General features: G+C 42.4%; 1 protein-coding gene across 4 annotated transcripts; it reads right to left on the bottom strand.

The window, feature by feature from the left end:
* Positions 1–66: 66 nt before the first annotated feature.
* On the bottom strand, positions 67–24,296 carry LOC115159554 (cip1-interacting zinc finger protein). 4 transcript variants are annotated; one of them, XM_029709401.1, is made up of 15 exons: positions 24,176–24,296; positions 23,467–23,748; positions 14,265–14,386; positions 13,234–13,409; positions 12,818–12,935; positions 12,495–12,585; positions 10,685–10,776; positions 9,201–9,280; positions 8,861–9,064; positions 8,470–8,645; positions 6,884–7,091; positions 6,495–6,647; positions 4,588–4,669; positions 4,287–4,408; positions 67–4,150 (listed from the first exon to the last, which is right to left on the bottom strand). In XM_029709401.1, the coding sequence occupies exons 2-15, from the start codon at positions 23,649–23,651 to the stop codon at positions 3,572–3,574; spliced, it is 2,388 nt and encodes a 795-aa protein (XP_029565261.1). In that variant the 5' UTR covers positions 23,652–23,748; positions 24,176–24,296; the 3' UTR covers positions 67–3,571. The 4 variants fall into 4 exon arrangements, with proteins under 4 accessions (XP_029565261.1, XP_029565265.1, XP_029565262.1 ...); XM_029709405.1 differs by having other exon boundaries at positions 8,497–8,645; XM_029709402.1 differs by having other exon boundaries at positions 23,467–23,727; positions 24,176–24,283.

The following is a 24,296-nucleotide window of genomic DNA, read 5'->3' as shown; positions in this document are numbered from 1 at the left end:
TAAGTATCTGAGTGTGACATCTTGAATCACTAACGTAAAGAACTAACTCTTTAAAACAATGCGATATTCAATAATCACAGTGAGACAATTGTCAAATTTTATTATTATAAATTAAAATGACCCCAATACAGAAAACATCCCAAAAATACATGAAACTTCCAGCTGCTAGAAAACACTTGTTCATCCGTGTCATTTGTAGAATAGAAATACATTAAGAAACATACAGCTGTTTGAAATGTCACATAAACGACCCTTTCCGTCGTGCTCTGGTCCTTTATAATATTTCAGTGGGACAAAACCAGAGACTAGAAGACAAATGAGCTTGCTTTCATCAAAGCCAATATGGGTTGTTTACACAGTTAGTCAAAATACCAATTAGATCAGAATTGGGCTAAGATCATCTCAGAAAAAAATCTCAGAAAATTGGGCTGCCTGTTTAAACAGTCTATGCATCTGCTCTTCCTCTGTACAAGTGAAATAATAAAAACAACTGCCCATTGACTGAAAGCATCAGTATCATCTGGGAGAGACTTATTCCTTACATGTTCCTTGAAGAAAAATACAGTGGCTGTGATTGGGGACTCTTAACTGGAGTGCTACATTACTTGATTCGGTCTTATGTAGTTCTGTCTGTAACTTATGAACAATTATCCTATATTCAGGTCTCCTCTCACCAAGAGGCCAGTGACAAATGGTTATCCACGTCTCGTCAATGAAATAGATCACAAGCTGGTGAATCATTCAATTTCTTCTGTTGGTGTACTTCCAAATCACAACTGCTGGTTCTCAGTTTGTGTAACATTTAGACTGCTACACATTTATTACCACTAGGGAAATACACTTCCTTCTCTGTGCCTGGAGCCAAGAGATTTTCCTGACCAGTTAGATTACCCCGCTGAGGTCTCATGGTTATGAAAAACTCCGAAGTCATATCCTTTTTTCATTTCATTATTGTTGATAGCGTTGATATTGTTACTAATTTGTAAGGTGACAACTCTGCCATGCAACATTTGTACAGACAATTCTACTCAATGACAATGACTACGGCTGCATTTGGATATCCAGCCCAATTCTGATATTTTCCCCTCCCTAATTGGTCTTTTGAAAAAGATGAAAAAGATGCGATTGGTCCAAATAGAGGAAAAAAAGATCAGGATTGTGCTGCCCGTCTATACAGTGTACTGGAGCTAACAAGATATGCGTGAGGGAAAAAAAGAAACAACTTCTACACTAATTGACTATCAATGGGGAAAAGACTTCATTCTCGTTGCCCAAAGCAGAGTTTCCTGACCAGTTAGGCTGCGTTTGGGTATCCAATACTGATCATTTATTTTCACTAAATTTGTCTTTTGACCAATCACATTTTTTTCCACATCAGGTATTTTTCAGAGCTGACTGGTTTAAAGACCAATTAGGCCGTGTCTAGACTTGACAGTTCATGCAACTTCTGTATTCTGAACATGGAGTTCTGATCACGTCCACATTTTGTCACAGGATTCTCTTTTTCTTCAAACGCTGGAACAGGCTAAATCTGACAACTTGATGGCAGTAACCACCTACTGTAGCTAATTAGCCAGCAAGCAAAGCTAAAAGGGATTACAAAAAGGTTAACGCCAAACAAAAAATCGTTTTTCCAAATAAGCTGGCAGGCTAGCATTTATGAAGCCAGCAAACGCATTCCTCACGCTAGGAACGCATTTCCTCCATTTAATGAAAAAAAGGTGTCTCTTGCTGCCAAAACATATTTTCTGGAGATTTGTGGGCGGAGTGCTGTGACATCACCCACTGTATTCACTTTTGGTAGCCTGACTGCAAAAAGACTGAGGAGAAATCCACACAATGAGTCTGACCACCACCTGAGGCGGTCAGCCAGATCTAAACAATTCCAACCACAATGCTACTTTTGTTTATCTAGACCCGTCGTATACAATGCATCTTCACATTCTAATAACAGAAGTCGCATGTAAGTATCAAGTGTAGACACGGCCTTCGTGAAAAAAGATCAGAATTGGGCTGCCTGACTAAACGCAGCCTTAGTTTCTCCAGGTCTGGTCTCATTGTTATGAAAAACTCCCAAGTCCATCCATACCACTACAATATTGTTGATAATAACCTTGATATTAATGTTACCAATGAGAACAGTCACAACTGCCATGTAAAGTCACTTGTACAGACACTTATACAAAACAACCTACTCTTACTAGTCCAGTGTACCAGAGCTAACAAGGTGTGTGTGAAAAAAAGAAAGAAGTAACAACTCCATTTTTTTTTTAAAGGATGGAAACCCGGCACAAAACTATTCAACTCTTTTGCAATGTCATGTTTGTGATGCGTAAGCTTGTTAATGCAACATTGCTTTCAGTTCAGGAATTTTAAAAATATTAAACATTAAAATGGGGTGACAGGGTTTGGAAATGCCTCCAACTGTGAGGAAAAAAATAAAATAAGTACGCACTGAACTTTGCATAAAACTGGTTGTCTCTTGAGAACAAACTATGGCAAAGAGGATCTATTCTAGGCCAATGTGTTCTCCCTATTCCAGCCACATCGAAAAGGATAGTTTTATGGTCTCAGGAGTTGTCAAGTTCTGTTATAGACAACTGTTATAATAGAACATTATGAGTTGATTAAGAACAGCTATATTCAAAGCTCACTAAAAGCATGCTCTGCTGCCTAACATTGCAGGAACACCAATGATCTATAATTTAGTCTTGTCAAAACCATGAGCTTATCGCACAGCCTTATGGAGGTTCAGGTGCAAATTGGGAGCGATACCAGTGGGATGTAGGCAGTTTCAGCAATCAAGGGGTTAAAGAGCTAAACAAGTCAATTAAAATGTATTTAGCAGTATAGTGAGGGGAAAGCAGCAGCTCAGGGTTTATCTGAGCTAAATAGACCAAGCAGTTAAGACTTTCCCCCTTTGAAACCCCCCTCTAACCAATCCGCTCACCTGCTAACATCCAAAGAAAACTCCAGAACAGTTCAGAGAATGTGTAAAAAAATGTCAAGGACAATAGCACTTCAACAAAGCTAGGATCAAATCAAGGTTCATAGTTACTGGACATTCAAACAGTACCATTTACTTTTTAACTTCCCACCCTCGTCACAAAATATTTTCAGATAAGTCGCCTGCTATAATGATTCATTCGGGTCCTGGACTAAAACACTACTCCCTTCCTAAACCTGGCAACAATGTGTTGAGTTAGACATTTAGCTAACTAGAACACAACATGTATAAACTAAAACAGACCTTCATTTTCATTTCACCCTTTCCACACTTTATGACAGCAACACACACATCCACAATTTGTTTCCGCATAATTCTCTTCAGTCAGGTTCCACTGAATGCACGTTAGTCATTTCTATCTAGTTGTGTTATTAAAAAATTAAACACCTACAAATATAGGTTAGAGGATCACCGGTTTTGAGTTGCCAGGTCTATTGAGCTATACAGAAGAGGCGGGGGACCCTGTCCTAGGGTAGCGATTGTACTGGATATTATTTCTTTCTTCCGCTCTCACTCCATCCCTCTCTCGCTCTCTCTTTCTCCCTCTCTCTCTCTCTCTCTCGCTCAACGTCTCCGTGTTGTCCTCCCGGACTTCCTTTTGGATGGGCCCTTTGCTTTCCCTTTGCCCGTCTTCTCTTCCGGAGCAGCTGCCTTTGCCTCCTCTGCCTCTCCTGTGACTGGGGCTGACTTTTCCTCAACTGCCGCTGGCTCTTTCTCTGCCTCTCCCATGACTGGCTCCTCCTCTGCCTCGTCTGTGACTGGTGCTAGTTCTGGGGTTGGCTCTTCCTCATCTGTGACTGGTGCTTGTTCTGGGGTTGGCTCTCCCTCCTTGTCCTCAGGGTTTACTGGGCTCTGCTTCTCTGGGTAGGCTTGAGCCGGAGTCCCCACAGTGCTGCTGGTGGTGGTGAGGTCCTTCAGGGATGAGGGAGTGTTGTTCTGGGGTTCAGGGCAGGGTCTGGAGGGCCTCAGTCTGGTTATGGAGATGGTGGGCTGCAGTAAGGCAGGGCTGCTGAGGAGCTCTGAAGGCAGGCTGTTTGAATCTGAGACAGTGTGGTTACTATCACACTCGGAATCTCCGTCCGTACCGTCTATGGGAGTAGGTTCCACTGTCCCATCCTTCTGGCTACGTAAGGCCCTGTACTTCTGTAGGGAAGAGAAAGGCAAAAAAACATAGGAAATAAAGGAGATGACTACAACAGACAGGCAAACCTGTTAATTTGATGGGCGGTGTCTTAATTCATACACAACCATACACAGGAAATGTGATTATACAACCAACCTTGAGGTTCTCAAAGTGTTTGAGTGACTTGCAGTGCAAGTGGCGGGCTGAGGACTCAAAATGGTAGAACTGCTGGCAGAGTCTACAGAGGAACCCAGCCACAGGAACCACAAAGCTAGAACCTGGGAGACAGGCAGAGAGAGGTAAGTCAATGACAACAGAATCACACATGACAAAATCATAATGTGCAATATATAGCTAAATATATAACATGTACTAATGAGTGATTCTGAATGGCTTTCATTTGACTATGGCAAGTCAGTGAGTGTTGTGTAATGACTCAGACAGTGCGTGTCCTCACCATACACCGTGTCAGGGTCAAACTCCTCCTCTTCATCTACGTCCTCTAGTAGAGCCACCTCCATCTGGGACGGCCAGACGTCCTGCCACACATTACCAAATAGATCCATTACCAACAACGATATACAGAAGTTTCAGGAAGATAATGTCTCCTAACATTTCTCCAATACTGATGCTGGGGGAAAAAGAGAATGTGCGCATGGGAGAAAGAGCTGGAAAAGAGACGTGGTGTGACTAGGGAAAGGCATGAGTACGCGAACGGACATCAAAACTATCTTTAACCAGAGATCACATTTTTTCAAATACTGTAAAACTAAAAGAAAAAGTAAAAGGAAAGACCAAGTTAATTTGTTTTGACTAGTGTTCCATTTGTACATGTGCATTTGTGGGGCACATCAAAAAAGAAACCCCCTCCATGTCTCACTCAATTGTGTTCCGACTGCTCCTGCTACACAGGGTCCCATTAGGCCTACAGAAATAAATGCATCTAAAAAACGGTGGGTATAAAAAATAAAAAAAAATACACAAGCTACATTCCATCCCAAATGACTGACTGAAGCTGGGAAATGTGTTCCAACAATTAGCTGCAGTTTTGGAATAATTGCATCCATTCAATTTTTTTCCCATATCTATCTATCTATCTATCTATCTATCTATCTATGGCTACTTTGCGAACTGCTAGTGCCATTTACAATTAATTAGTCTAGGATATAAACCCCCTAAACATACAGGTTCCACAATGGAAATATGCAAAAACATTAGTTTGTCTTTTTCAAAGAGCATATTTTCATCAGCTTCATTAAGCCTAGGCCTACTCACCAAACAGATGCAGTGGCTGTAATTCATCCCCATGCACTGTTCAATGTGGATTTTTTTATCCATTTAGAAAATTCCAAAGAACAGGCATAATAAACTGTCACATGTCTGTAGGCCAATATCAAAAAGACAGATTTTGGTTCGCAAACCAGAATAGAAAATTCAACACCAAACTGAGCCCCAAATCTTAAATCGCAGTAGTTGTTTTGACTGAATATACGAGGCAATTTAGCAATTAGGATTTGCTATCTGTAATGGTTATGATAAATTAGGCATTGTTGTGCACTGTTGGGATATAGATAAATGCACACATTTTTCCCTGTGTGGGACTTGCCCTTATGTTCTAAAAATATACACTACCGTTCAAAAGTTTGGGGTCACTTAGAAATGTCCTTGGTTTTTAAAGAAAAACACATTTTTTGTCCATTTTGCAGGTACTATTTAATGAAGCTGCCAGTTGAGGACTTGTGAGGTGTCTGTTTCTCAAACTAGACACTAATGTACTTGTTCTCTTGCGCAGTTGTGCACCGGGGCCTCCCACTCTGATTAGAGCCAGTTTGCGCTGTTCTGTGAAGGGAGTAGTACGAGATCTTTAGTTTTTTGGCAATTTCTCATATGGAATAGTCTTCAATTCTCAGAACAAGAATAGACTGACGAATTTCAGAATAAAGTGCTTAATTTCTGGCCATTTTGAGCCTGTAATCCAACCCACAAATGCTGATGCTCCAGATACTCAACTAGTCTAAAGAAGGCCAGTTTTATTGCTTCTTTAATCAGAACAACAGTTTTCAGCTGTGCTAATATACTTGCAAAAGTGTTTTCTAATGATCAATTAGCCTTTTAAAAGTATAAACTTGGATTAGCTAACACAACGTGCCATTGGAACACAGGAGTGATGGTTGCTGTTAATGGGCCTCTGTACACCTATGTAGATATTCCATAAAAAAATAATTTCTAAGCGACCGCAAACTTTTGAACGATAGTGTATATATTTTCCATTCCAAAAAATAATGTGAGTACTATAACAGTATTTTTTAAAAATCAAATGCCCATCCCCATATGTGACAAGGCGTGTACACGCATATGCCTAACCTTCCCATGGGAGCTGCCTTCGCCGCCATCTTCCATTTCCTCTTCGTCCCCCTCTTCCTCCTCGCATGCCTCCTCCTCCTCGTCTACAAAGCAGCCTAGTGCATCCATGGCAACCAGTTCAGCCAAGGCCTTTGGCCCCCCCTCCTCCCGAAGCTGTAGTGAGAGGAGCACAGAACAGTGAATAAGGAGGGAATGGTTTGACAAGGGTTAAGGCCCAAGTGGCACCCTATTATTCCCCATTTAGTGCACTACTTTTGACTAGGGACCATAGGGCTATGGTCAAAAGTAGTGCATACTGTACGTAGGAAATAAGGGGCCACTAGGGACTCCAAAAATGTAATACATTTATTGGATTTCCAAGCTGCCGAGGAAGAGATGAGTACACACACCTCGTCAACTCTCTGCTTGTGCCCCTGGGACTGCATGTGCTCCAGGAACAGGAGTGGGCTCCTGAAGTGCCTCTTGCAGACGGTACAGGAGGGATTGGAGGTACGGCTGGCCAGCTTGTGCTCCCTGGTCTTGCGGTGCACCGTGACTGTACTGGTGTAGTGGATTTTGCAGGTAGCACACCAAAGCTGCGGGCCGGGTTTCTTCTCTCTGTGTTACACACACGCAGCTACATGAGTGGAAAGTTAAGTTCCTCTGCGTACACATCACGGACAAACTGAAACGGTCCACCCACACAGACCATCCACTTCAACCTCAGGAGGCTGAAAAAAAAAGTGGCTTGTCACCTAAAACTTTTACAGATGCACAATTGAGAGCATCCTGTCAGGCTGAATCACTGCCTGGTACGGCAACTGCACCGCCCACAACCGCAGGGCTCTCCAGAAGGGGGTGCACAACACATCACCGAGGGCAAACTACCTGCCCTCTAGGACACCTACTGCACCCGATGTCACAGGAAGACCAAAAAGATCATCATGGACAATAACCACAGCCTGTTTACCCCGCTGTCATCCAGAATGCGAGGTCAGTACAGGTGCATCAAAGCTGGGACCGAAAGACTGAAAAACAGCTTCTATCTCAAGGCCATCAGACTGTTAAACAGCCATCACTAACAGAGAGGCTGCTGCCTACATACAGACTAAAATCATTGGCCACTTTAATAAAAGGATCACAAGCCACTTTAATAATGTTTACATATCTTGCATTACTCATCTCATATGTATATACTGTATTTTATACCATCTATTGCATCTTGCCTATGCCGCTCAGTCATTGCTCATCCATATATTTATGTATATATTCTTATTTCATCCCTTTACTTTGATTTGTGTGTATTAGGTAGTTGTTGTGGAATTGTTAGATTACTTGTTGATTGTTGTAACTTTAATGGGTTACAGAGTTAAAGTTCACAGTTAATTAATTGAGCTGTATCTAAAGATATTTTCTTTAGGGTTATTTACATACGTAATTGTATTAGAATTCGTGTGTTGGAGATTGAGAGAACTACATACATATTCCTGTTGTATTGGATTACGCTATTGACTGCAAGTTCCAGAATGCCTTGCGACAGGAAGTAGAAAGAGAGCGAACGCCCAGTTATGTACAAGTGATTATCCTGACTTTCACTAGCAACTTTCTTTGTTTTGTAGAATCTAAAAGTTGTTAAATGTAACGTGAACAAGTAGTATTACTAAAAGAAGCTTTAATTTCAAACCCAACGTCCTGAGTCATTACATTGAAGATAGTTATTCTTGATTGATATTGCTGCACTGCCGGAACTAGAAGCACAAGCATTTCGCTTCACTCGCAATAACATCTGCTAACCATGTGTATGTGACCAATAAAATGTGATTTGATGACCATCTGGGTCATATTCACAAAGACAAACTACAGCAAAACTTTTTTTCCAACGGAAAACAAGTGTTTCTTATTGGACAATTTTAGGCAGATCCTTCCTGCTTCAGTCAGTTTTGTTTCATTCGGTGCCTATCGCCTAATTATTGGGTCTTACTTAAATCCCATTTACCTGTCACCAACGTGCACTAGTACTGACCCGTCCTTCAAGGAGGAGCCGTCTCCGCAGGCTCCCTGCAGTGACTCCTGGACACTGGGCATCAGGGTGACCAGACAGGCGCTGGACATGTGTTGGATCTCCATCATCCTCTGCTGGTGGGCCAGGCCGTTCATGTGGCTCTGGAAGTCCTAATGAGGAAGAGAGGGATACAGCGAGATGTAAAGAGAGGGACGCAGAGATATGACACAGAGGGAGTCCTGTCTCACTAGCCTCGGGCTGACAGCTCAACCATGTGGCAGCTAATGAACTTGACTAACAGGGTCGCTGAAGGGTCAAGCTGAGTGCTTGCCTTGGACCATTCAAACGCAAACATTCCACTCTATACCCTCAGGGGGTACTCTACCTGCTGGTTGTGACAGGCCAGAGTGCAGATGTAGCAATAGAACTTGTTGGCAGCATCACCCCCCTCCTTGCCCTCTTCCTGCCCCCTTTCCAATGCCCCTGGGGCAGCCTTGCCCTCTGCCATGTCCTCCAGGCCTGGAGTGAATGCCTGGCTCTCACCACTCGGCTGCTCAGAGGCTGGCATGGCCGACACTCCACTCTGAACCTGCTCATACACAAGGAGGGCCCTCAGATCAGGTCACTTTCTGTGAGCAAAAATCAGTGCCCAGCTACCCATCTGAACTAGCATTACAATCACGGTTTGGGCTTCAGTAAAGCCCTCTGTAACTAATAAAACTCACCTCGGCTGCTCTGCTCTCCTCCATTGCCTCTGCAGCCACTGGTTCAGCTGTGCTCCCACCCTCTTCCAGTATGACACAGTCTGTTATTGGAAAGAACAGGTGAGAACTAGTCCTACCAAGCCAAAAAGGTGAAAGGCCAGTGATTAAGCCACAGAGATATACCCATCTATGGTGTTCTGTAGATATGGCTGTAGCTCTGTGGGAGTAAGAGGATTGGAATGGCTGCTGGAATGGTAAACTATAGACAATAGTATGTGGACACCCCTTCAAATTAGTGGATTTGGCTATTTCAGCCACACCCGTTGCTGACAGGTGTATAAAATCGAGCACACAGCCATGCAATCTCCATAGACAAACCTTGGCAGAAGAATGGCCCGTATGAAAGAGCTCATTGACTTCCAGCATGGCAACGTCATAGGATGCCACCTTCCCAACAAGTCAGTTTGTCAAATGTCTACCCTGCTACAGCTGCTCCGGTCAACTGTAAGTGCTGTTATTGTGAAGTGGAAACGTCTAGGAGCAACAACGGCTCTACCGTGAAGTGGTAGGCCACACAAGCTCACAGAACAGGACCACCAAGTGCTGAAGTGCGTTGCGTGCAAAAATCGTCTGTCCGGGGCCTCCCAAGTGGCGCAGTGGTCTAAGGCATTGCATTGCTAGCTGTGCCACTAGATCCTGGTTCGAGTCCAGGCTCTGCAACTGCCCGAGTTACACCAGTAACGCACAATCCCTCCATCAGTGCTCAGACTGTCCGCAATAGCCTGAGAGGCGCTGGACTGGGGGCTTGTAAGCCTGTTGTAAGGCAGGTCCTCACCAGACATTACCGGCAACAACGTCGCCTATGGGCACAAACCCACCGTCGCTTGACCAGACAGGACTGGCAAAAAATACTCTTCACTGACGAGTCGCGGTTTTGTCTCCCCAGTGGTGATGGTCGGATTCGCATTTATCGCTGAAGGAATGAGCATTACACCGAGGCCTGTACTCTGGAGCGGGATTGATTTGGAGGTGGAGGGTCCGTCATGGTCTGGGGCGGTGTGTTACAGCATCATTGGACTGAGCTTGTCGTCATTGCAGGCAATCTCAATGATGTGCGTTACAGGGAAGACATCCTCCTCCCTCATGTGGTACCCTTCCTGACAATGCCACCAGCCATACTGCTTGTTCTGAGCATGATTTCCTGCAAGACAGGAATATCAGTGTTCTGCCATGGCCAGCAAAGAGCCCGGATCTCAGTCCCATTGAGCACATCTGGGACCTGTTGGATTGGAGGGTGAGGGCTAGGGCCATTCCCCCCCAGAAATGTACAGGAACTTGCAGATGCCTTGGTGGAAGAGTTTATGTCTCGGTTGTTGAATCTTGTTATGTTCATACAAATATTTACACATGTTAAGTTTGCTGAAAATAAACACAGTTCAGAGTGAGAGGACGTTTCTTTTTTTGCTGAGTTTACTTTTGGTCATGTAGTGTATGAGAACACAAACCTCCAGGCTGGCAGTCAACCGGTGGGCTTTGACACTCTGCTGCACTCAGGACCCCGCCTGTCTCAGGAGGCTGCTCCACAGTCTCCTCTAACCTGGGACAGAGAAGGATAGACAGAAATAAAGGATACATGTCACTACTAGCTGCTACCCTCCAAGGACTCATCACAGCATATAGATATTCTAATCTGAAGATATAGGTAAGCAAAACAAGAAAGAGGCTTGACACCTACCATCTCAGATTGTTCTGAAATAGTTTCTGTAGTTAGAAACAGATAAGACTAGCATTCCTACAACATTACTTTTTTGAAATAACTTAATATCTGAGAAATGAATTAATTGCACCCAAATTGGCCATTTAAATTTTTAGGATACATATAATCAATAAATATAGTACCTAACCTCAGATTCAAAAAATAAATCTAATGAGTAATCCCAAAACAATTGTCAAAAGCCACCAACGAACCCCCCACACCCAACAACGAGTATACAGTATCAGTTTTCTATGTTTGACAATTAGTATGATGCTGCAGCTTGGAGTATTGCTTCTTCATCCTATGCAATGTATTTGCAGTGAATTTGGTGATGCCCCCCCTGTTCAGAGAAATTAATTTAAGTTGTTAGGTTTATGTCCCAACCTACATTCTGATATTACCAGGTGCTGACCACTAAATGGTGCTGTTCCTGCTATTAAGTGAAATAAAAATGTGTTAGATTCCCCTAATGTTAAAGGGATAGTTCACCCAAATTACATTGTTTCCCTTCCCTGTAAGCAGTCTGTTGACAAGGTATGATGGCAAACAATGCTTTGGTTGTTTGCCACTGTTTCAAATTTTTTATTTTTTTTGCATTTGTGGCACAAATCCAAAGCAAGTCAATGGTACCTATATTAGAATTTTCCTGCTTCATGTTAAAATCATCCTAAAGTATCCCCAAAATGGATTGTGTAAATCAATGACGCTACTTATAGATGATTTGGATATGAAGTGCGAAAATGCTAATATTAGGTATTGGATTTGTGCGACAAATTCAAAAAAGTTGAAACAATGGTAAACAAAACCAAAGCATGGGTTGCAAAAAAATTAAATAACAGTAGCACAATCGTCACACAACATAGCCGGCAATGTCATCATCCTCTTTTACCACTTCAACAAATCTTTCCCAAACATGACTTTTCTGGCCCTCCCTTCTCTTTATGGTAAACTCTCCATTTTGCAGCTTTTCTTTTAATGAATTAAACTCTAACATAGTCCTTTTTGCCTCCGTGGATCGATGTTAACCGTTTCTGACCATTCCCAAAAGCATTAGGCGATTGGCATGTAGGCTATTTAGCACGCGTACAGTTAGGCCCTAAAGCTTATAGGCTTACTTACACATTAAATGCCAGATAGCCTAAAATAATGAAAGAAAAACAGCAATGTAGGCTATAGATATAAATTTCACAAGAATGATATAAACATTTATGAAATCCATAAATGTAAGGTATTGTTTTCTTTATTCAACATGCCCACCACCTACATGCCCTTCATCCACACAATATTTAATAACCCGAAACCCGCCCAGTTATGAGTTAACCCATGCATCACCAGCGTGGGGGGTCCGTGGGTGGCTTGGGGTACTATCAATTAGCTTAACTTCTCAGATATCAAATTACATTGCAACAAAATATTGTTGTAGGAATGCTAATCTAATCTGTTTATAAGTACAGAAACGATTTCAAAACAATGAGATGGTGGGTGTCATGGCTTGCTGAAATGAAATGCAACGACCCATGAGGAATGCATTTATTCAAACTCAAAACAGTACTACTTACACCTCTGTCCTCTGCTTCTTCAATGCCGGCTCCTCGGGCTCCGGTTGCACTGAAGGCCGTGCCTGTCCATCTGGCCCTCCCACTCCTCCATCTGCAGGAAGAGGGAGACAGGGCTGTCATGTGCTACTGTACCAACCACAGAATTACTGTTTCACACCCACTCAAAAACAGGAGAAAAAGGAAAAGAGGAAGCAACCAACAACAACAAAAAAGAACCCCTTTTCATGCTTCTGAGATCTCACTGGCTGCAAATAAAAACCCTAACGAATGATAACGCGAGATGGCAACCCCAGCTAGCAGTGAGTGTTCAGGTACGGTCCTACCTTTCAGAGCTTTATGGATTTCCCCTGCTGTCCTGCTGGCTGCAGGTCGGCTAAATGTGCTCCCCACGGCTCTCTGCTCATTTTCCCTCTTCCGATCCGGCTGCCGTGACCCATAGTCCTACATGAACAGGGTGAGGAATTTGATCAACTATTCAACTGCTCTCTCAGCAATCAACAACAGCCAACGTGTGCAACAGGTATAGAGGACTCAAATGTTAGATTATAATATTGACCAATTCAGTATTTCCATAAGCAATTATCATTAAGTCTCCTCATTGTTTTGATACTGTGGGGCAAAGCTATCTTAGCTAACAACTGAGTAAAACAAAACTGTTAGCTTGTCAAAAAAAAAAAAAAGCTGAGATTGGTTGCTCAGTGCCTTGTAATTATCCATAGTTAAATAGAAGTTTGATTACGTTGTTGTTGTTGTAGTAGCGGGAGTGGGGGTGGTAGTGTCGGGCAGGGAAGCCCATGTGGGGGGTCTTCATGGACATGCCCATGGGTACAGGGCCCATGAGAGAGGACCGGGCCCCTGCAGCAAAGAACTGGGTGAACTGCTGCCCACTCACTGCTGCAAAGCCCTGCATGCTACCTGGAGTGCCAGAGACAGGAGGGAAGGAGAGATAGAGGTAGGAAGAAAGTGTGGGAGGAGATGGGGATGAGTATGAGGAGAAAAAGATAATTGGTGGAAATACTTTTTCAGCAGTGGTGTAAGGTATTTAAGTAAAAATATCCCAAAAAACAACTTAAGTAGTACTTTAAAGTATCTGTACTTTACCATTTATATTTGACAACTTTTACTTCACTACATTCCTAAAGAAAATAATGCACTTTTTACTCCATACATTTTCCCTGACACCTAAAAGTACTTGTTACATTTGGACAGGAAAATGGTCCAAGTCACACTTATCAAGAGAACATCCCTGGTCATCCCTACTGCCTCTGATCTGGCAGACTCACTCAACACAAACGCTTTGTAAATACAAAAACATTGTGCCATCTGGTTTGCTTAATATAAGAAATGTTACTTAAGTAAAATTATTATTTTTAAAGATACTTAAGTATATTTAAAACCAAATACTTTTAGACTTACTCAAGTAGTATTTTATACTAGGCGACTTTCACTTGAGTCATTTTTTATTAAGGTATCTTTACTTTAACTCAAGTATGACTATTGGGTACTTTTTCCACCACTGTTTTTCAGCAGCAGGGTAGTGCCAGAGTTTCTATCAGGTGGCCTTTGGAACTACAAGGCGTTCTACAATCAAAGTGTTAACAGTTCAGAGAAACTGACAGCTTTTTCACGTACGCACTAGCTGTAGATAAAATGATGTACTATGGTACCGATTCTTTAAAAAAAAAAAAAAAAAAAAAAAATAATATATATATATATATATATATATATATTATCTACTTGTCGTTTTCTGACATTCTGAAATGCGCTCACCTTGCATCTGCTGCATCATTATAGCCCCTTGTAACATTGGGTTGGGGGCCATGATGGAGGCTCGAGTGGCCAGGTTGACCACATGGGGAGGTGGAGGAGCGGGGCCTGGTACAGCCATGGCCCTGGTCATAACAGAGGAAAAGGGCATTACTTAAGCAGTATTTATATACTTAACAAAAACAATTTTAAAAACACAACATGCATCAATTTCAATGATTTTACTGAGTTAGTTCATATAAAGGATATCAGTCATTTGAAATAAATTCATTAGGCCCTAATCTATGGATTTCACACAACTGGGCCAGCCAATTAGAATGATTCCCCCCCACAAAAAGGCTTTATTTGACAGAAATTCCCCTCAGTTTCATCAGCAGTCCGGGTGGCTGGTCTTAGACGATCTTGCGGTTGTGAGGCCGGTTGGACATACTGCCAAATTCTCTAAAACGATGTTGAGGCGGCTTATGGTAGAGAAATTAACTTTCAATTCTCTGGCAACAACTCGTGGACATTCTTGCACTCAGCATGCCAATTGCACGCTCCCTTAAAACTTGAGACATCTGTGGCATTGTGTTGTGTGACAAAACTGCACATTTTAGAGAGGCCTTTTGTCCCCAGCACAAGGTGCACCTGCGTAATGTTCATGCCGTTTAATCAGCTTCTTGATATGCCACACGTGTCAGGTGGATGTACACTGCTCAGAAAAATAAAAGGGAACACTTAAACAACACATCCTAGATCTGAATGAAATAAATAATCTTATTAAATACTTTTTTCTTTACATAGTTGAATGCGCTGACAACAAAATCACACAAAAATAATCAATGGAAATCCAATTTATCAACCCATGGAGGTCTAGATTTGGAGTCACACTCAAAATTCAAGTGGAAAACCACACTACAGGCTGATCCAACTTTGATGTAATGTCCTTAAAACAAGTCAAAATGAGGCTCAGTAGTGTGTGTGTGGCCTCCACGTGCCTGTATGACCTCCCTACAACGCCTGGGCATGCTCCTGATGAGGTGGCGGATGGTCTCCTGAGGGATCTCCTCCCAGACCTGGACTAAAGCATCCACCAACTCCTGGACAGTCTGTGGTGCAACGTGGCGTTGGTGGATGGAGCGAGACATGATGTCCCAGATGTGCTCAATTGGATTCAGGTCTGGGGAACGGGCGGGCCAGTCCATAGCATCAATGCCTTCCTCTTGCAGGAACTGCTGACACACTCCAGCCACATGAGGTCTAGCATTGTCTTGCATTAGGAAGAACCCAGGGCCAACCGAACCAGCATATGGTCTCACAAGGGGTCTGAGGATCTCATCTCGGTACCTAATGGCAGTCAGGCTACCTCTGGCGAGCACATGGAGGGCTGTGCGGCCCCCCAAAGAAATGCCACCCCACACCATGACTGACCCACCGCCAAACCGGTCATGCTGGAGGATGTTGCAGGCAGCAGAACGTTCTCCACGGCGTCTCCAGACTCTGTCACGTGCTCAGTGTGAACCTGCTTTCATCTGTGAAGAGCACAGGGCGCCAGTGGCGAATTTGCCAATCTCGGTGTTCTCTGGCAAATGCCAAACGTCCTGCACGGTGTTGGGCTGTAAGCACAACCCCCACCTGTGGACGTCGGGCCCTCATACCACCCTCATGGAGTCTGTTTCTGACCGTTTGAGCAGACACATGCACATTTGTGGCCTGCAGGAGGTCATTTTGCAGGGCTCTGGCAGTGCTCCTCCTGCTCCTACTTGCACAAAAGGCGGAGGTAGCGGTCCTGCTGCTGGGTTGTTGCCCTCCTACGGCCTCCTCCACGTCTCCTGATGTACTTCTCATTTAGACAAAGACTGTAGCAAACAATAGCAAAATGTTTTGCAATGGAAACCTTTTACTCCAAACGGAAAATGTTTTGCAACAAAAACATGAGTTTCTATTGGATACAATCAGGTAGGTCCCTCCCCGTTTAGTTCTCTTTACCTCTGTTGGCTTCAGGTTGTTTCCCAGTGAATAAATCCCAGTTGAAGAAGGTTGTGATTATGGGGGTGTGCCGCACAGGTTTTTGCACACACCATAACCACCACACTTACCAAACATAGCTACATCAAAGACTGTTTTTAGAACATTGCGCTGCGTTTATGGAAAAAAAAAACGTCTTACAAACCGTTACAGAACGTAGGGAAATATTTAAATACCTGAACACACCCCTGGGAAATTCTACCAAGATAAACATATCACACCGCCTGCCTGATATATCAGCAACCAGTGGTGTAGTGGAGGGTATATGCACTTTCTTTTCTTCTTCGGTGAGCATTGCGTATACTCACTTCTAAGGCGGACCCCAATTAATCGACTGGTAGATTGTTTGGTCGATGGGCTGTTGGTCGACCAAGATTTCTTTAGTAGAGCAGTAGCAAATATATTTTTTTTCTTGGTACAGGAGACAACGGTCTGACTCGCGCCAATCCCAATAAACTAATACATTGCAGAGGCCGCGTGGATGGCACAGTCCAAGGGGAGTGTGGCTAAGATGCACGTCTCTCCAGAACGTGCTCTCCCGCCAATGTGTTCACATTCATTGTTTCATAACTTCATTGTGTGAATTGTTTGCGTTTGATTGTTAGTGTATATCAATTCCCCATTACACGTATAACCAGTAGTACATTTACTGTTAATTCCTAATCTACAATGTTTGTTCAGAGTAACTTCTGATAATGCATTCAATATATTATTTCAGTCTTACCGTTCAGAGTAGAGGTCGACCAATTAATAGTAATGGCCGATTAATTAGGGCCGATTTGGAGTTTTCACAACAATCAAAAATCGGTATTCCCCCCCTCCCTTTTTTTTTTACACCTTTATTTAACTAGGCAAGTCAGTTAAGAACACATTCTTATTTTCAATGACGGCCTAGGAACGGTGGGTTAACTGCCTTGTTCAGGGGCAGAACGACAGATTTTTACCTTGTCAGCTCGGTGATTCAATCTTGCAACCTTACGGTTAACTAGTTCAACGCTCTAACCACCTGCTTTACATTGCACTCCGAGGAGCCGGCCTGTTACGCGAATGCAGTAAGAAGCCAAGGTAAGTTGCTAGCTAGCATTAAACTTATCTTATAAAAAACAATCATAATCACTAGTTAAACTAGTAATATCATCAACCATGTGTAGTTATCTAGCCTGTCCTGCGTTGCATATATTTGCTTAGGTACACGTTGCTCCAACCGTAAACATCAATGCCTTTCTTAAAATCAATACACAAGTATATATTTTTAAACCTGCATATTTAGTTAATATTGCCTGCTAACATGAATTTCTTTTAACTAGGGAAAATGTGTCACTTCTCTTGCAACAGAGTCAGGGTATATGCAGCAGTTTGGGCCGCCTGGCTCGTTGCGAACTGTGAAGACGATTTCTTCCGAACAAAGACAGCCAACTTCGCCAAACGGGGGATGATTTAACAAAAGCACATTTGCGAAAAAAAGCACAATCGTTGCACGACTGTACCTAACCATAAACATCAATGCCTTTCTTAAAATCAATACACAGAAGTATATATATGTTTAAAGCTGCATATTTAGCTAAAAGAAATCCAGGTTAGCAGGCAATATTAACCAGGTGAAATTGTGTCACTTCTCTTGCGCTCATTGCACGCAGAGTCAGGGTATATGCAACAGTTTGGGCCGCCTGGCTCGTTGCGAACTAATTTGCCAGAATTGTACACAATTATGACATAACATTGAAGGTTGTGGAATGTAACAGGAATATTTAGACTTAGGGATGCCACCCGTTAGATAAAATACGGAACAGTTCCGTATTTCACTGAAAGGAAAAACGTTTTGTTTTCGAGATGATAGTTTCCGGATTCGACCATATTAATGACCTAAGGCTCGTATTCCTGTGTGTTTATGATATTATAATTAAGTCTATGATTTGATAGAGCAGTCTGACTGAGCGGTGGTAGGCAGCAGCAGGCTCATAAGTATTCATTCCACCAGCACTTTCATGCGTTTTGCCAGCAGCTCTTCGCTGTGCTTCAAGCATTGCGCTGTTTATGACTTCAAGCCTATCAACTCCCAAGATGAGGCTGGTTTAACCGATGTGAAATGGCTAGCTAGTTAGACTTGGAGTAGTTGTTCCCCTTGCTCTGCAAGGGTAGCGCTACTTCGAGGGTGGCTATTGTCGATGTGTTCCTGGTTCGAGCCCAGGTAGGGGCGAGGAGAGGGACGGAAGCTATACTGTTACACTGGCAATACTAAAGTGCCTATAAGAACATCCAATAGTCAAAAGGTATATGAAATACAAATCGTATAGAGAGAAATAGTCCTATAATAACTACAACCTAAAACTTCTTACCTTAAAATTATAATAAAAATTATAATAAAATAATCGGTATCGACTTTTTTTGGTCATCCAATCGTTATCGGCGTTGAAAAATCATAATCGATCGACCTCTAGTTCAGAGTGGACACATAGGTTGTGAGCTCTGCAAACAATGCTACACTTGTGAGAAACAAGTTTTGGTTTATTTAATTCCATTTACGAGTTGTCAATTTAGTCATTGTCTTATTTGGAGAGCCACTGTCAATGTTGAGTAAGGATGCGACCCTGAAGTAGGCCTTTAGGCTACCTGGCCTGCACGCAAATGCAGGCATATAAAATGTGGTTTACGCCAAATCAATTATGTAGTACAAGAGAGAAATCATGTACAATCACAAATCTATTTCACCCGTGCCGCACACACCCAGTTTCAGAGGAATATCAGGCAACATTGCCCACAAGAGCGCTTAACTGGTTGTCGCATTGAGCAGCTCACAGAATTGAACAACATCGGTAGGAAAGATGTTTCAACTTATGATAATGCCAGTAAATGCTAACTAAGGCAATAATGGGTATGCAAAGCATTGAAAAAGTTCAGTCCAAAGTCAGTTGAATCTTTGTGATGCGCAAATCAGCCATCATGCTGTTTGAATATAAATTTTTTTTACCTTTATTTAACTAGGCATGTCAGTTAAGAACAAATTCTTATTTTCGATGACGGCCTAGGAACAGTGGGTTAGCTGCCTTGTTCAGGGGCAGAATGACAGATTTTCACCTTGTCAGCTCAGGGATTCGATCTTGCAACCTTTCCGTTAATAGTCCAACGCTCTAACCACTAGGCTACCTGCCGCCCCTAAAGGCTTTCCAGATAAAACCTTCCTTATTAAAATTTGAGAGCGCTCGATTTAATCTAAACGGTAAACAAAAAAGTTGTTTGACCTTAACCCGTTCGGCAATTTCATTGGTCTAATGAAAGCTTCATGCCGCCAAAAAACTGAGCACGTCACAGAATGTGTTTTTTTTTTTTTTTAAATTGAAAGCGGGTAAAATCCATATATTAGCCGCGTCATTGTTTAAGCCGCGAGGTTCAAAGCCTGGGAAAAAAGTTGCGGCTTATAGTCCAGAATTTACGGTAGGACTACCTGTCAGAATTTCATGATGATTTGTATCATTTGGAAGGGTGTTTATTTTGAAAACTCTGCCACTACATTGTAGCCTACAGTACAGACACCCTCCCCCATTTTCTTTCTTCCCCAGACCTAAAATGTGTTATCCTGGTGTGCAGTGGTGATTTTACCATGTAAATCTTGATGGGGCAAACTCAAAAGAAGCATGCCAGCAAAGCCAACACATTAATTGCACCATAACAGTGACAAACCATACCCACATTAAGCTGTCCCAACAGCAAAGTCCCAACAGCAGTCCCAACACCTTACCACTGCTACATCTGGCTATCAGCGGAGCCTTGTCTGGCAGAAAAACAGTTAATCCAGTCTCATTTCCTGATATGGCTGTCTTGCTTAAAGAAATGTGGTTTCTACTGCCAATTGAGATGCACAAACTATGGCATAAGGGGACGACGAGCAGATAGGAGGCAATCCGTAATTTCGATTAAGACATTAATGAGAGAGCTAGGATGGACCTAGTCAATATACAGTGGCTTGTGGAAGTATTCACCCACCTTTTCCCTAATGTACAGCGACAGAATTCAGAACATGGGCCGTTCTTACAGTATTCTCCCTGAACACCAAGTCAGAACCGTAGGATAAATAAAGGGGGCACATAAGCAGACAATGAAAGCTATTACAATAATCGATGATTACATTTCTCTAAAACAGGCTACATGTGCACCACCAAGTCAGAACAATAGGCAAAATTATGAGGGGAAAAGTGACCAAATTATTAGGGTGAGACATGGGGTACTAACAGCTTACTACAAAACATACACTTAGTATTACTTTCTTAGCTACAGACAGTACGTATCTCCCTGGCATATGACATTATTTATGCAGTAGCATACAAGACATTTTTGGACTCACCTTGTTGTGCTGTGCTCACTTGAACAGGAAGGTGGCCTGGCGGTCCTTCGTGGGCAAATTTTGTCAAAGTTTGGCATTCTCAGGATTTATGGTGCTTTCAAGACAACTGGGAACTCAGAAAAAAACAAGGTCGAATCATGATGTCAATGATCTTTAGGTCGGAGTTCTAGAAAGAGGCCCGAGTTCCCGACTTGAAATTCCGAGTTGGATGACCGTTTTTCCGAGTTCCCAGTTATCTTGAACTCACTGAAGTTATATTTCCCAGTTGAGGTGTTTTGAGCACAGCAGAAGTCATGCTGGATGGACAGCACGGCCAATGTGAATGTTTATCATTTTAAGCTCGGAAAAGATAACCTTAAACCCAGACTTGGGACCACACATCCACTCCACTGAATAGCAGGCTAGCGATTGCTTTGAGATGCTTGCAGTAAGCCACTGATTCCTTCCAAACCTCTCAATGTTGAATTTGCGATCTCCAACTTGTTGTAATGTTTATGTTCAATGGCCGATGAGCACCGATACGTTTTATCTGTAATTTCTCTTCATATGACTAGGATTGAAAAGGATTTGCCAGTAGATTGTAGACTTGATTCATGATGACTGTTAGGTTGCTAAGATTCTGAATGTATGATGTTGACATGATCAGTCCAATCAATGCTACTGTAGATATGTGATTTGACGTCATTTCATCTGTGGCCAATAACAATGCACTGAGCTAAGCTGAAACACCTGCATTTTGGAGCTGCCTTACACAAGAAAGCAAAAAAAGAGACCAGGTTTGTATGTGCCACCTGCTCTGAATGACGAGTTGCCACTGCTGGTGTGGTATAAGCATTGTTGGTGACTTAAAACAATTTTTTCTCCTATAAAACAAATACATTTTGAGAGTGAAAACCATAAAACTATAGGAAAACCTTGAATTTTTACACAGTGCGCCATTCCGCCTCCGGGCGGTCTGTTTTTGTAAAATTTGAGTATAGCAACTTCTCCAGGCACCACTGTCAAACTGCTGCTAGCAAATCATACTTACATTTAAGGGTCTGTTCGTAAATTCACTCCATCTACCCCGGATTTCAAGCACTCGTCAGTGTACCGGAGTACAGCATAACTGATTAATTTACGAACGTGCAACACCCGTTGAATATGACCGGGATCAGTAAACGTCGGCAAAAAAAAAAAAAAACTAAATTAAATTGCCAGAAGCACAGTTATTAACATGAAAAAGCCTAACCAACTCTGCTAGGGCAAGTAAAATGGTCAAAGTAAGGTGTTCTCTCATTTGTGTCTGGAAGTAGCTAGCAAGCTAGCCAATGTTAGCCAGTTAGAGTGCTGGGGCCAGTAACCGAAAGGTTGCTGGATCGAATCCCCGAGCAGACAAGGTAACAATCTGTAGCTCTGCCCCTGAGCAAGGCAGTTAACCCGCTGTTTCCCTGGGCGCCGAAGACGTGGATGGTGATTAAGGCAGCCCCCCGCACCTCTCTGATGCAGAGGGTTGGGTTAAATGCAGAATACATATTTCAGTTGAAGGCATTCAGTTGTACAACTGACTCGGTAACCCCTTTCCAGTTAGCTTGGGTGCTTGACTGCAGTTGTGAGGTAAGAACGCTCGGATCAACCCTTCTCCTTTGGAAGGCCAAGAGGTTCTAAATCGTCTTACCCGGAACACGTCTTAACACTTGTAATTCAAATTTCTCACATGCTTTTTTCAAGTGTCAAATGTCATTTTTTGTACACATTATTTTTTTTTTTTCACCTGTCCAGTGCGTTTACAGGTGATTTGAACGCTTGTTATGGGCATTTTTACACGTGTTCATTGTACCTGTTCAGTGTGCATTTACAGGTGATTAGAATGTATGAATATCGTACTTTCAGACACATGAAATACAAAACACTGATCTGTTCAACACCATTTGGCCACTACATGATTCCACATGCGTTTTCACTATTATTCTACAATGCCGAGAAAATAAAAACCCTTGAATGAGCAGGCTGCTCCAAAACCCTTGACCGACAGGTCTGAATGCCTGTGTAGTAACGGGGACATTTCATGCGTCTGAAAGTATCACGTTGTAGCCCCTCCCAACTCAATTTCCGGGAGTTTGACTTTAGGTCCTTTGTGATGAATCGCTTACTCAGAGGGAGGGAGAATTTTGTAAATAGGGTTCAAATTGTTAACAATAGTAAATTACATTATAAAACATTTTAATTCAGCCTTTGTGGTTTGGAAACTATAGTGACTATTGTTGGATAAATTAAAGCAAACGAGTTTGAAAAGTAGATACTTTTCACAAAACAATCCTATCTGGTGGATGGAAAGTGTCATAATTGTTTTTTTTTTTAATACTTAGTTTGATACTTCAGACAAGGAAAAATTATGGATAGCTAATTAAAAAAAAAAAAAAAAACATTTTTTCCCAATACATAAAAATAGACAAACAATAATGTTACGTTAGCTACAAAATAAGTTGTTTTCGAACATGTGTAATGAACGCGTGTAAAATGTGCCCATAACAAGCGTTCTAATCATCTGTAAATGCACTGAACAGGTGTAATGAACGCATGTAAAGATTACCATACCAAGTGTTCAAATCACCTGTAAACACACTAAACAGGCGGAAAATAAATAAATCACGTGTACAAAAAAAGGACATTTGACACATGAAAAAAATCTGGTGAAAAATGATAATTATAAGTGTTAAAACGTGTTCCGGGTAAAATGATTAGAATCTCTTGGCCAGAACGTCCAGTGCGCGCTAAACACTCCTAATTTCCTTACGACCCGGAGCGCACTCTGATAGTGGAGGCAATTTCCCTAGTAGGCCTGCTGATCCACGACCTCGAGTTTACATGTCTTACCGTCCTCCTTGGTGGTGATGATGATGCCTGGGTGCATGGTGCGATGGAGGCGGTTGTGGTGGCGCAGGCGGCGGCGGTGGAGGGGGCTGCTGGAACAGTTGCTGAAGCTGCCGCAGGTGACGGTGAAACTGTTGCTGTTGTTGTTGCTGCTGCTGCTGGTGGTGGTGGTGGTGTGGGTTAAACATCCCGGCGTTGTTGTTGGTGTTTAATGCTAAACTGCGTGTGTCCGTGCTTGTTTGCAGAAAAGCCTGTTGACGACACCTTCTCGGGTCAGGTCAGGATCTTGGTCAAGGAAAAACAAAGCGTTTGACAATAATCTGATCCACAACAAACCTCTAATCCAGCTAACGTTTTCATGCTGAGTATACAGTACATTGCTACGTTTGTTAGCAACGACGCTATGGATAAAATAGCTAAATAGCTAGCTATGTGTTTTTTGTAGCATGTGGTTTCTAGCTAACATTAGCTAGCCAGCAATAGCAAAACTAGTCAGTGTCCACCCTCTCTGGATAACATAACTATCTATCTAGCCTAGCTATAACGTTTGTTTAGCAATTGGGCCTAGGATTAGCTAGCCATTTTTTTGGCTAACAAGCAGTTTAGCTAGTTGAGATGCCATTTCATAACATTTAATCGCAATAATCAATGGTAGTTACATTTCAATTACAGGTTGTATTATCATTATTTGTATCATATTAACGTTACCTACTTTTTAACGGAATGAATTATTTTAGAAGGACAAGTTAGCGACGGTCTGCCTCCTGTTGAAAGTTAGCAGCGATTGTTCCGTTGAGACTGCGCACTTGGTACCGGTGTTTTACAGGGATGCG

This window comes from Salmo trutta, chromosome 23 (genome assembly GCF_901001165.1).
Source record: "Salmo trutta chromosome 23, fSalTru1.1, whole genome shotgun sequence".
Classification (NCBI taxonomy): Eukaryota; Metazoa; Chordata; class Actinopteri; order Salmoniformes; family Salmonidae; genus Salmo; species Salmo trutta.
Note: the sequence above shows the minus strand (reverse complement) of the source record. Positions and strands in the feature narration are given on the sequence as shown.